The following is a 13,386-nucleotide window of genomic DNA, read 5'->3' on the forward strand; positions in this document are numbered from 1 at the left end:
AAGTATTGTTACAAGCAACCACATGGATGAATCCCATGTTGAATGAAAGAAGCAGCCACAAATGAACGTATTGATTCTATTTACATAAAGTTCAAAAACAACAAAAGTAAACTGTATGTATTGTTTAGGTACATACATAGGTGGTAACACTATAAATAAAAACAAAGACACAGTTATCACAAAAGGTAGAAAAGTGCTAACTGCTAGAGGGTATGTGTGGGGAAGCTGGTTGTGATTGGGAAGGGACCGCAAGGGAAGTTTCTGGGCTGCTGTCAATGTTCTATTGATTTGAGAGCTGGTTATACAAGTAGTTACTTTAAAATTATTCCTTAAACTGTGTATTTGTATTTTATATACTCTTTTGAATATATACATATACACACACATACATATATGTATATATATATGAATATATATTTCTTAAATAGACAAAGCTAAGACAAGGCAAGACAAAAATGAACAAATTACCTACTGATTACTTCCTGTGACCCCCAAGATTGCAACTTCCTGATTTGTTTTGAATTTGTTAAAAGTAAAATAGTTAAGCCCATACCTAATGACTGTATACTAAATGGTTATATATTTACAATCATAATGAATTTTTGATAATATTCATTGCAGTTGAAAGGATTATTAGGTCAAGAGAATATTTTCCCTCAAGATCTCAAGAGAATAATTTTCTTTCTGTCTTCATTTTACTAATTATAAAATAGTGGACTCTAAACACTGCTGACGTTTTTATGTCTCATCACTGGCACCACCAGGGAGTGCCATGACACATAAAAAGTAAAAATAAAGATACACATCTACATCCAAGTTCTTTGGGACAATTTACAGGAACTTATAGATGTGTAACATACTGCTCTGAACTCTAAAAAGGAATGGACTTTGGAAATCCCCAACCAACAGTCTGGGATTTACCAGATCTTCTAGGTTTTACAATTTCTCAATTGTTTTAAAAGAATTTCCAGGAGCTAAAAGCACTTTGAAGTAATGTCTCTCCACATCCAGTGAGTGTTCTATCTCCATGATTGCAAAACTTGAAAGCTAGGAAACACCAAAGCAACGCTACTCACAAAATGAATAATAAAATTGGAATCTCTGGAGTCAGCTATGGAACAGGATTTACAAAGATATTGTCAAATTTCTTAATTTATTTTTAATAAGTAAAAAATCACTCAGTGGTACCATACAAAATCAAATCATTAATTTTTGCACCTGGTATTTCAATCACCAGCACTGATCTCATGGTACAGAAATAAAACAGATAATGAAAAAAACCGTCATTAAATTCACGCTGGTTTTCCAACCTAGTAGAACTATACAGAAGAAACTAATGGCAATAACCGTTACAGAAAAAAAAGCAATGACAATATGGTTTCAGATTTAATCACAAAATGAACTTAATCCTTACTGATTTTATTTATATCTGCTAAAGCACTGATCTCTATAAATAAGAATTGATAGCACGGTTCTGTTCTAAATTTACTTCTGAAGAGATGTGGAGATTTAGATCAAATATAAGCAAGCTACTAGATCATAGTTGAGAATTATTGAATGGCTACCTGGAAAATATCAGTTATTGTCATAGAGCACAAAACAAAAAAGTGGGAACAGACTTCTTATAGGAAAGTGCTTTTAACTGCTGCTAGCCTCTAAAGTTCCAAGCCATAGAGCTTTGATATTCCTGGATTCAATTTTAAGTAATATTAATTTTAAGCATTATATTTGCAATATACACGATGGGAGAGGGTAGTATATGATGAACCAAAATTAACTGCTTATTTCAAAGGTAGCCATTTCCTTTAAACTCATCCTGTCCACTTATCCTCACCTCCAACGCAGACTACCCTTTATTCATACAAATTCACCCTCCACTCCTAAATATATTTTCTCAATTGGATGATACTTTTACAAAAGAATGAAACAATACAGCTGGTTGATCAAGTAACTTAAACTATTTGTAAGTGGAATAAAAGGAAAGTTAAGTAGAGAATATAAAAATATACCAAATTGGAGTAATACTGATGTGAATCTAGTTTTTAATTTATCACAGTACCTATTAATGGTTTGAACAGAAGAGCAGAAGAAAAGCAGCTAGAGGGAAATGACTTTCTGTGGTTATAAAATGCCAATTGCTTTAGAATGCATGACAGCCCTGGAAATAAAAGAAACACTTGCTGTTTTCACTGAGTTTACAGTGTTGAGTACACTTTATGTTATTTTAATGAAAGCATTTCTATGAACATATGCAATAGCTCATATCAGAAAACAGAAAGTTTCTATCAATAAAGACCTAAAAAAATAAATTTTTATCTTTGTCAACTCCCTTTCTGGGAATGTAGAATTAAATAATACATTTCCCTTTAAAATAAAATATTAATTTATGATTATTTTTTCTGTCCATTAGGCTGCTGGAAGAAAAAAAATCAAGACTAAACTAGTGATAATTTTGTAATTTCTACTTTTCATCTACTTCTAAGGACACTCCCTTTACAAAACCTTTTAGTCTTATATACTATGACAATCAGGTTTAGAGTTCCAAATAAATAAAATAGCCACACTAGAAGGCATACTAAAGAATCAAATGACTAGCCATATTTATCTGTTCACATTCATGGATTCTCTAAGCGGGTTGTCAGAGTCCATATGCTATTGTTGACATTTAGTCCCAGTTAACACCTGTCATCTGATGTGCTTGCTCATGACTTACAACACTGATGCTATCAGCAAAAGATCCTGATTTTAGGGAGACAGTGATATAACAAACTCTGGTTAAATCAGCAGAGGTAACATGTCAGTAAACTGTAACTTTTAAAGTTTTAAGAGTAACCACTCTTCATCCACTGCTACCATCCCTGCTCCATTGGTGTTAAATTCAAAGCCTCATCATGAGAGGTGCAGGGAGCCAAACACTGTTTGTATAGAAAAATGGGCCTCAAATACTAAACAAAAAGAAATTCATAAAATGGGATTAAACTTTTTGGATAGTTGCATTTGTTATTTTCAATTTCTTGATCTTTTATTTCTTCTGGTCTTAGATACATATTTTTTCCTTCTTTTCATCCAAAGAGGTTAATACACAATTTTTTGGTAAGCATTATAAAACAGCATTCCAGTTCGAAGTTGCTTGTGAGCACATCCACATATGAAGCACTACACGTGTATACTATGCTTCAAAATGCTTTACAATTCTTCACTGTAGTTTTTTACTGATGTTTCCCTTAAATCAAGCTTCATCAAAGAGAAATCCATAGCATTATGAGCTGACTCTTTAAGCTCCTGAATAAGTGCATTCTTTCCAAAATCAAGTAGTCCTAAATTTAAGACAACTTCTGTTAATCAGTGTCATGACTAAAGTAGTATCTTACTGGAGGTCCAGGTAAATCTTCATCTCCATCAGTATCTGGAGCAAATGACACAGTAAGATCCACATATTTCTTTTCAGTAGAAGGTTTCACAAGTTTATGCATTCTAAGGAAAAATAAGCAAGGAAAAATAATTTGGTAAATTCTGTAAAATGAAAGAGTGATTTGGTGATAATGTTGTCCGAAGAATCTGGGCTTGTTTAAATTTATTTTTAAATCTAATAATTCACCTGCTTTCATATAATTATTTTCTTTACTAAAAGCTCTAAAATCAAGACATTCTTTTACCTAACAGTTAATCAATTTTTACCTTTGCTGGTAATGATAAGGAATACAGACCACTTATTTAAAAACAAAAACAAAAAACTCCACAGAAAAAAAACCTAAAATGTGAGATATGCTTTTAAAAAATGAATATATCAAATATAGATCCCTGCCCTTGTGAATGAAGCTTATATTGGTGGGAGGGGAGAGACAATAAATAATACAGTAACTGTTAGACAGTGATAAATACTATGAGAAAGAGGAAAAGTAGAGCAGCATAAAAGGGATTAGGCATGCTAGGCTGGGGTACCAGACAGGATGCAGTATTAAATAGGGTTCAGAGAGGCCTCTTCAGGAAGTGCAAAGACCAGAGGTGAGAGTTAGTCAGATGGCCATCTCAGAAAGAGTTGCAAGCAGAGGGAAAAACTAGAGCAAAGGTCGCATGTTGGAGACTGGAATGTTCAAGGAAAAGTAAGGAGGCCAGTATAACTGGAATATTGTGAGCAAGGAGAGAGAAGTATGAAAGGAACTTGGAAGGGTAAGTGGGAACTAGATAATTTAGGGCCTTGCAGACCACTGTAAAGACTGGCTGTTTTCCTCCCTCTCTTCCTTTAGGTCTCTGCTCAAATGTCAGCCTTTCACATCAGAATATGACAGGCAGGGACTTCCATAGTGGCGCAGTGGTTAAGAATCTGACTGCCAATGCAGGGGACACGGGTTCGAGCCCTGGTCCGGGAAGATCCCACATGCCTCGGAGCAACAAAGTCCGTGCGCCACAACTATTGAGCCTGCGCTCTAGAGCCCGCAAGCCACAACTACTGAGCCCATGAGCCATAACTACTGAAGCCCACATGCCTAGAGCCCGTGCTCCACAAGAGAAGCCATTGTAATGAGAAGCACGCGCAGCGCAATGAAGAGTAGCCTCTTCTTGCCACAACTAGAGAAAGTCTGCACACAGCAACAAAGACCCAATGCAACCAAAAATAAGTATAAAATAAATAAATAAATCTTTAACAACAACAAAAAGAATATGACAGGCCGAGGGAATACCTAGATTGCCCAATATACTGTAGCAACTTAATACCCCCTTATTCTGCTTTATTTTTCCACAGCACTTATCACCATCTTACATACATATTTAATTGTTATGTAAACTCCTCAAGCAGGGCAGGGACTCTGCTTTGCTCACTGCTGTATCCCTAATGTTTACAAAAGTACCTGGTACATAGCAGGCATTCTTTAAAAAAATCTGTTGAATAAATGAAAATAACAATTCGGCATTTAAAAAAAATACTTCAGTCTCACAAGCCTAGTCCTTATGTGTTTGCATATAAGAGGTGGATCTACTTTTACTTGGTATATTGACCAAATCAGGTTTCTAAGCCTATTAGCTTATAAGATGACCCTGAACGATAATAAACTCACAAGGGTATTATAATCCTATAAATCTCACTTGATAGGTAGCCTGTGGAGCTTGGCAGAGTCACTGTCTTTATTACTGCCATTAGATAGGAGTAAATCACATATTTTTATCTGAACTTCAATAACCTCTATATTTAATTTTCTAGTGTGCATCCAACTTATATTTCAACTTTTGAGAATATCTTGCATATAATGTTCAATACTTACGTTAACTTCAATCTTTTTGCATGACCAGGCATAACAGGGACATAAAGCATTTTGACTCCCTGTACCACCATTGTTGGCTCAATTCCGTACTTCTCCTGAAAGTGAATACCCAAAAGAAACAATCAAAACTCCACCCAAATATAAAATGCTGGATGACAATGTTTTACAACCAGTAAAAAGAGAGAAAACTCCTGCTAAATAATATTTATAAAAACCTCTAACGAAATTATGTATAAAACTAACAGACTCGAAGCAACTAATGAATAATTGTCTCACTTTGACTGCATTTATGAAATCCAAGAGGGTGAACTCTTCTTTTCCATGTATAATCCATCTGTCCCAAATTGTAAATGATATTCCATTTCTGTTGTAGAAAAATATTCAGAACAAAAACATTTAAATTTTCTTCCTTTTAGTAATAATAAAAAATCCCAGAAGTCCACTATTTGTGATTTAGCTAGATATTAATGTGGGAATACAAAAGGAAAATATAACAAAATATTCCATAATTCCATCTTACTTCCCCATCACACCACACAGGTAACCACTTTTATCAGTACCTTGTTTATCTTTCCAGTGTCTTATTATAAATAAGTATGTCTTAGCAAGAGAGTTCCATTTCTCTTTTTAAACAGTTCCATGAGTTTCACTGTGTGGATGTTCCAGTCTCCTATTACTAGACACTTAGGTTGTTCCAATCTTTGGCTATGATAAACAATGCCAAAATGAATATCCTGTTCATATATCATTTGAGATGAGTGCAAGTGTATCTGCAAGTTTGAAATATAGTGCTATATTTGCCTTAATATGGGTTATATTATTTTATACTCTCATCAGTAATGTATGACAGTGCTTTCTCATACTCTTGCCAAGATAATAGTTTTCAAATTTTTGGTTGTTACCAATTTAAAAATTGAAAAATGGAAGTCCAGGGGAATTGATTTCCTTTGTCATACAACTTTTGGAACTAGATTCTTAATCTCATTATCCATTAGTCAGACACTAGAATGGCTTCTAATTCATCTGAATTAGGCAGACAGATGAAACCATAGAAAGTACAATGCTAAACAGTGTGGCAGATTATGTATTGTGAGAGTTCTATGGCTAGTTTAGTCAGCAATGCTTCATGCTACATGCAAAAGAATGAAATTGGACTCCTATCTTACACCACACACAAAAATTACCTCAGAATAGATTGAAGACTTGAATGTAAGACCTGAAACCTAAAAATCCTAGAAGAAAACTTAGGTGGTAAGCTCCTTGACACTGGTTTTGGTGATAAGTTTTTAGATTTGACACCAAAAGCAAAGGCAACAAAAGCAAAAATAAACAAGTGGGACTACATCAAACTAAAAATCTTCTGCACAGCAAAGAAAACCACTAACAAACTGAAAAGGCAACCTACCGACTGGGAGAAGATATTTGCAAATCATATATCTGGTAAGGGGTTAATATCCAAAATATATAACGAACATATACAACTCTACAGCAAAAAACCCAAACAATCCAATAATAAAATAGGCAGAGGACCTGAAAAGACATTTTTCCAAAGCAGACATACAGATGGCCAACAGGTACATGAAAAGATGCTTAATTATCACTAATTATCAGGGAAATACAAATCGAAACCACAATGAGATATCACCGTACACTTGTTAGGATGGCTATCATCAAAAAACAGAAGATAACAAGTGTTGACAAGGATGTGAAGGAATTGGAACTCTTGTACCTTCTTGGTGAGGATGTAAAAATGATACAGTCACTATGGAAAGCAGTATGTAGGTTCTTTAAAAAATTAAAAACAGAACTACCATATGATCTAGTAATTCCCCTCCTGGGTATTTATCCAAAGAAAATGCAAACACTAACTTGAAAAGATATCTGTACTCCCATGTTCACTGCAGCATTACCTGTAATACCTAAGACATGGAATCAATCTAAGTGTCCACTGATGAATGGATAAAGAAAGTGTGGTACTATATATAATGAAGTATTATTCAGCCATAAAAGGAATGAAATCCTGCCCATTTGTGACAACATGGATGGACCTTGAAAACGTTACGCTAAGTGAAATAAGTCAGACAGAGAAAGACAGATATCTTATCATCTCATGTATATGTGGAATCTAAAACAAACAAATCCCACAAAAAACTCAACCAACCAACCAGACAAAACCCAAAAAAATCCCAAGCTCATAGATATAGAGAACACTGATAGTGCCAGAAACAGGTGGTGAGGGTGGGCAAATGGATAAAGGGAGTCAAAAGGTACAAACTTCTGGTTGTAAGATGAGTAAATCATGGATATATAATGTGAAGCATGGTGACTATAGTTAATAATACTCTACTGCATATTTGAAAGTTGCTGAGTGAGTAAATCTTAAATGTTCTTATCATCAGAAAAAAAAATTCTATAACTATGTATGATAATGGATGGTGACTGGGCTTATTGTGGTAATCATTTCACAGCATATACCAGTGTTGAATCATTGTGTTGTACACTTGAAACTAATTTAATGCTGTATGTCAATTATACAATAAAAAAAGAAAAAAAAAGAAATGCTACATGAAGATGGAGTTTTGACCTCATCATGAAGTGATGTAAGAGTTTATATATATAGGAGAAAAGGAGAGATAAAGCTATTATTTATTCCTTTTAAAAGGTAAAAAAATTATTTCATTCTCATTATGCAAGAGAAACACACCTTCATGCATACCTGATTTCAGTTTTTCTTACTTCAGATGTCTCTGTAAACACTATAATTGGAATGGCTAAGTTAAAGAAACAATTTTTGTAAGCTTCAAATGGATAGTCACCAGCTACTTTGATCATCTCCAGTGCAACCTAGATAAAAGAAGGTGATCTGATTATATAAATAGCCTAAAACTATTCATGACTTTAATTGCATCTATATAATTTTCCTGAATTCTTCTCAAGCATTTCTGTGTAGAGAATAAAAGCAGCTATTGGACTGGAGTAATATAAATTTCTTATAAGCCTCTAACTAATTTGACCATGTAATCTTCCTACTTTGAAAGTAGATATCAGAAGTCAAGCAATACAGCAGTCTAAAATCATTCAATAATAGGAACAATAATTACATAACTTCTAAGAATAACACTACAGTAAGGTATAATAACTAGGGCCATCCTAAAGATTTTAAATCATTAAGGAAAGACTAAATTTAAAGAAATCCAAATCACTAACAGAAATTACATTTATTTTAAGACAAAGAACTAAAATCCAATATGATCAAAGAGCAAAGGTTAGGGTAGTTCATTTTATTCAAGAAAAATAGAGCATTTGGATTGTACAGAGGATACAAAGATGAAGAGGATTATTGCCTGTAAGAAAAGTTATACTGTAACTTGACAGAGCATATTTTTTTACATTAAAATGTCTGTATTATCTGTAAAAGTTCAAAATACAGATTACTGTATTTTCAGAAATATCTTACAATTTTAAATTATAAGATCAATATGTATCCCTCCTTCTCTAAGATCTCTGAGTGAATGGTTTGGGGTGGTGTAATAGGGAAGACAGAAAAGAAGCAATGAATAACAAGCATTTTCAAAGAATCATAATCTCACCAAGCCAGTAACTGCAGCAGTGGATGTTGCTATAGCAGGTATAATTCTACCTGCTATGCGTTTTGTTTTCAAACGGTCAGCTGGTTCAATGCTATACATTTTGGCACGAAGATTTGATGCAGCTGTGATGAAATCTATGTGTCCATTACGATCATCATCTTTTTCAAATGAAAGCACTGCCATCTGAAGGTCACCTGATGACAACAACCAGAAAAACAAAGTTTCCTAGTAAGTGATAAAGGCTTTACTAGGTAAAAAGCAAGGCAGTGTGGGTTCACTACTGTTAAAGATTCCTTTTTGTTTAGGTTTGCAAATGACTGAAAAATACAACGACAACAACAACATCCAGGGAACTGAAGTTACTGAAGGATATGAAAATGATGGCTTTAAAACCACTAAATTAGAAGTTTTAATATTTAAAAAAAAAAACCTTTCTAAAAAAACATAAAAATAAGAAAGCCATGTACATCTGCTATTAAGTGGCTTACAATAAAAAAGTCAACACTGGGTACTGTTCAAAAATTGATTTCATAAATACTACTCTGAAACATTTTACCTCTGATAACTAAGGATAGGGTACATATTGGTCAAATAAAAATAAGTGTCTTTATGAAAGATTTCTAGATTAGTGGTTCCTCAGATCATTCTGTAGACAGGTGTAGTTTAATCTGTGATGAAACGAGAAAGAAATGGTAATATGTTTTTTTCTAGAATTATAATTATTAACTTAGGATATAAACCTTTTACTTGCAAAATAAATAGCTGGCTAATCTAGGCTTTTCTCCTGAATTTTACTGGTCTTTGTGTAAAATCCCAAAAGTTTGGAAACTGCTAATTTATGTAGTAGAAAGGTGCTGAGCAGGTCTAAAAACATGAGCTAATACAGATCTGTTTTTAAGGAATTAAAAGTTCAGTTTCCCTATATTTAAGACCATTTAGCAAAGGTGTACATAGGTCAGGTGTGTATTCCCTGTGTGTAATTATGGAGACTAACAAGCCAAGAAGAAATCTGTCTATGATTTTTTTTCCTAAAGTGATTTCACTGGATCTCAGGGTTAGTCTCCAAAGGACTCCATGTTTTCTTCATTATGCTAGCCATAAGTTAAAAAGGAATCACACAATAGAATCTTAAGAACTAAAACAATCAGAACAGCAAAAACAAAGCAGACTTACATTTCAGCCTTCTACGGTAGGGAAATGGTGGAGAAAGTTATGAATTTAGTCACAGTTAAAAATGAACAGTGACTTTCATATGATCATGGAATCAAGTAATATCATTATTGTTGTTATGATTTAATCCCACAACCTTCTGAGTGTACAGTTTAGTGAAAATAAAAATCCCTTTAGTTCAAAACATTTTTATAAAGATTTCCCCTTACTTGTGGTAGCTTCACTAGATGAAATAGCCTTTTCCAGTTGGAAAACAGCATTCCTCTCATCTTCACTGCTAACAGGAACATGGTCTGGTTTCCTTGCAGTTTCATCTGTTTGAACAACCTTTAAATATATGTATGTATATTCATTAATGATATCACATCCTACACCTAAGTTTGACTAACAAATCTGTTTTTATCAAATAAGTCACAAAAAGAAAACATTCTATTGGTTTAATTAGATTATTAATCATTATGGTCCAATGTATTTTACACCTTCTATTGTTAAGTACTATTATGTTATTTACATATTTATTATCTACTGCCTCACACTGACACGTAAACTCTATGAGAACAGGGATCTTTATCTTGTTCACTGAGATAACCTCAATGTATCTAAAATAAACTTGCTCATAGTGGGTGTTAAAAATACTTACTGAATAGTTTATAAGATCTAAGTTCATACAACTCTCTCTTAAAATTCCACACTAAAATAAAGTTAATGTTAATCAACAGTTTGTGATTCTGACAAATCAACTTCAAACCAAATTACATACCTCTAACTAGTGCAGAGCTGTTTTCTGTCTCCAAAGAAACTGACGAAATCCACAAAATATATAATATGGGCATCTTTTAAATATTTATTGACTACTGAAAAGAAGTTCTATCCCAAAGAATATGTCTTCCTTCATATAGTTGCATGCTTAGGGCAGCACATATAAATAATTTATCTTTAACAAGGGCAGTGAAGTTAATATTCTCAAACCAAGAAACTAGCTACACATCATCATTAAAATACTATTTCTTATTAAAAAAACACATCCAATTCACATTTTTACATATTAAATATGATTATAAATATTTGAGAAATATTAAGGAGTCAGAGAAGCAGTAATTTTTATTTGCCAGAATGTGTAGTTGATATTTTTTGGCTATGGCATCTTTTAACTACGAGTGCCAGACGCTGAAGCTTCAGTGGGAGCTGCTTCAAGGAGTGGTGAAAAAGCTCATAAGTCATGTTAAAATTGCTCAGGGTAATTTATGCCGCCAAAACTTCGACACAGAAAGAAGCAATTCAAGCTAGAAAACATATTGAAGAGCAGTAGAGACCTGTAAAGTTATTGATGCATATTTCCTTGGCTTCTGTCTAGCAGCTTTGCCCATTAGAAACATGGGCTAGGAATCTTCTTTATATAGGAATTTTGTTTTTCCTTTCTGTACTTTTGTTCTTGATAAACTACAAATCATGAACATTTCATTGAGAAAACCTATTTACTTGCACAAAATGAACTGCCTACAAGTTTTCCTTGTCCCTAAAATAAAAATACAGAGTGGAAGACTGCACACACCACTTCCTACTTGAATTTTGCAGAGAGGCACTCATTACTCCACATTTTCCAGTATAGCTAAAGGTAAACGGAACAGAAGGTTGTTCTGTGGTTTATTTCTTTTTAGAGTGCATACGAAAAGGCACATAATGAACATGTGAAAAAGAAAAATATTTAGTATTTTCAAACTTTTTTATTTACCCTGCCTAAATTTCATGTTCCACCTTTATTAATACTCCCTGTCTTTCTCCTTCCAACATATTTGCCGACAAAATCCCAACCCTTGTTACAATCCAATTTACCAGCTATTCTACAGTAGCACCCAAGCTGCTAAATGCCTTTTCTCCAGCCACATGTAGTGGAATACATTAAGTGGAATTAACATTAAGTGGATCTTAAATATTATCTCAAAATTCTACAACATCTTCTAATTCCCCACTTTTCCCACTCCCCTAGGCAATTATTTCACATCTTTTTTTTCTCTGCTCAAACTTCCTCTATCTTCTCCCTGTTACTCGGAGCGATTAAGCTTGCTTCTTTTTTTCAACTAAGAAAATAATCTTTTTTTCTTGCACACTCAAACCAATTCCTAACAAATCCTGTCAGGGCTACTGCAAAATGTGCACAGAATCCAACCTCTTACCACATCTTCCCTGTTACCCACTACCCCTGTTTGATGGTTCATTCAAACCACCATCACATCTTGACTATAATCTCCTAATAGCTATTTCTGCTTCCTCTCTCATGTCCTAATCATTCTTAACACAATCGCCAGGGTCATCCTTTTAAATATGTCAGGCTGTGTCCTCTGCTTAAAATCCTCCACTGGCTTCTTATCCCATAATAAAACATGAAGTACTTATAACCCTCACTACCTCTCCAATCTTGCTATCTACCACTCTTCTCTTGCATATTCTCCTCCAGAAAAATTCTAGCCTTCAAAGTCTTTCAAGGCCTTTCTCTGAACTTGTTCCTGCCGTCTGTACTGCTCTTTCACCAGATAACAGTATGGCTCACTCCCTCACTTCCTTCAGGCTTCTGCTCAAATGTTACCATATCAGAGAAGCTTTCCCCTTTTATCTCGTATAAGATGACACCAGCTCCATTACCCTTTGTTTTCCCTGTTTTACTTTTTCTTATTAGCACTTATGCCCATAATGCAATATTACATAATTATTGGCACTTTTTTTAATAGTCTGCCTCTGGCCCAACTCGCACAAGAACAAGAATTTTGTTTTGTTCCTATGGGCTTCTCCAGGTTTAGAAAGAGACTTGACACAAGTAGAAGTTCAATAACTATTTGCTAAATGAATGAGCTTGTACACATACCTTGTTGGAAGGTCTGAATTCCTGAATCTTTACTTCGGAAAGAATATTCAACAGGGTATCTGCTGATAAGTCCTGGTTTTTAAAACAGTAATTTTATCAACATATTCTTAAAATTCTGAATTCTAAACCTAAAAAACAACCTAAAAAAGATCCTTTATCATACTAAATATTTGAATAATTTATGATATAACTGTTTAGACCACATCTGTTTGTGACATTTACTTTTATTTCTATAGAAATACCATCCACAAAGGCTGGGAAGTGGGGGTGGTGTGTGTAAAAAAGTACTTGTTAGTCAACAAACCTTAAATCTTAGTTCTTTCCACAAATTTTTTTTTTTTTTTGGCCGTGCCATGCAGCAGGTGGGATCTTCCCCGACCAGGGATCAAACCCGTGCCCCCTGCACTGAGAGCATGGAGTCTTAACCACTGGACTGCCAGGGAAGTCCATCCACAAATTCTTAAAAAGGTAGTTTTAGGGCTGGTTTTATCAGACAGAGTGCCTT

At 34.1% G+C, this 13,386-nt stretch overlaps 1 protein-coding gene across 4 annotated transcripts in view; it reads right to left on the reverse strand.

Moving 5' to 3' along the window:
- Positions 1-1,134: 1,134 nt before the first annotated feature.
- The window catches only part of UBA6 (ubiquitin like modifier activating enzyme 6), a 79,996-nt gene continuing 67,744 nt past the window's right edge, over positions 1,135-13,386 (reverse strand). For 3 of the 4 annotated variants that reach the window (XM_027089661.1, XM_027089660.1, XM_027089663.1), the window contains 7 exons: positions 12,882-12,953; positions 10,231-10,348; positions 8,852-9,045; positions 7,978-8,105; positions 5,538-5,625; positions 5,262-5,356; positions 1,135-3,474 (listed from right to left, as the gene is read on the reverse strand). In XM_027089661.1, the coding sequence (XP_026945462.1) occupies positions 3,339-3,474; positions 5,262-5,356; positions 5,538-5,625; positions 7,978-8,105; positions 8,852-9,045; positions 10,231-10,348; positions 12,882-12,953 (831 nt within the window). In that variant the 3' untranslated portion in view covers positions 1,135-3,338. Of the gene's footprint in view, positions 3,475-5,261; positions 5,357-5,537; positions 5,626-7,965; positions 8,106-8,851; positions 9,046-10,230; positions 10,349-12,881; positions 12,954-13,386 lie in introns of those variants that run through there. The other variant, XM_027089662.1, reaches the window with a different exon arrangement.

This window comes from Aethalodelphis obliquidens, unplaced genomic scaffold (genome assembly GCF_003676395.1).
Source record: "Aethalodelphis obliquidens isolate GAN/ISIS:26980383/991018 unplaced genomic scaffold, ASM367639v1 scaffold67, whole genome shotgun sequence".
Classification (NCBI taxonomy): Eukaryota; Metazoa; Chordata; class Mammalia; order Artiodactyla; family Delphinidae; genus Aethalodelphis; species Aethalodelphis obliquidens.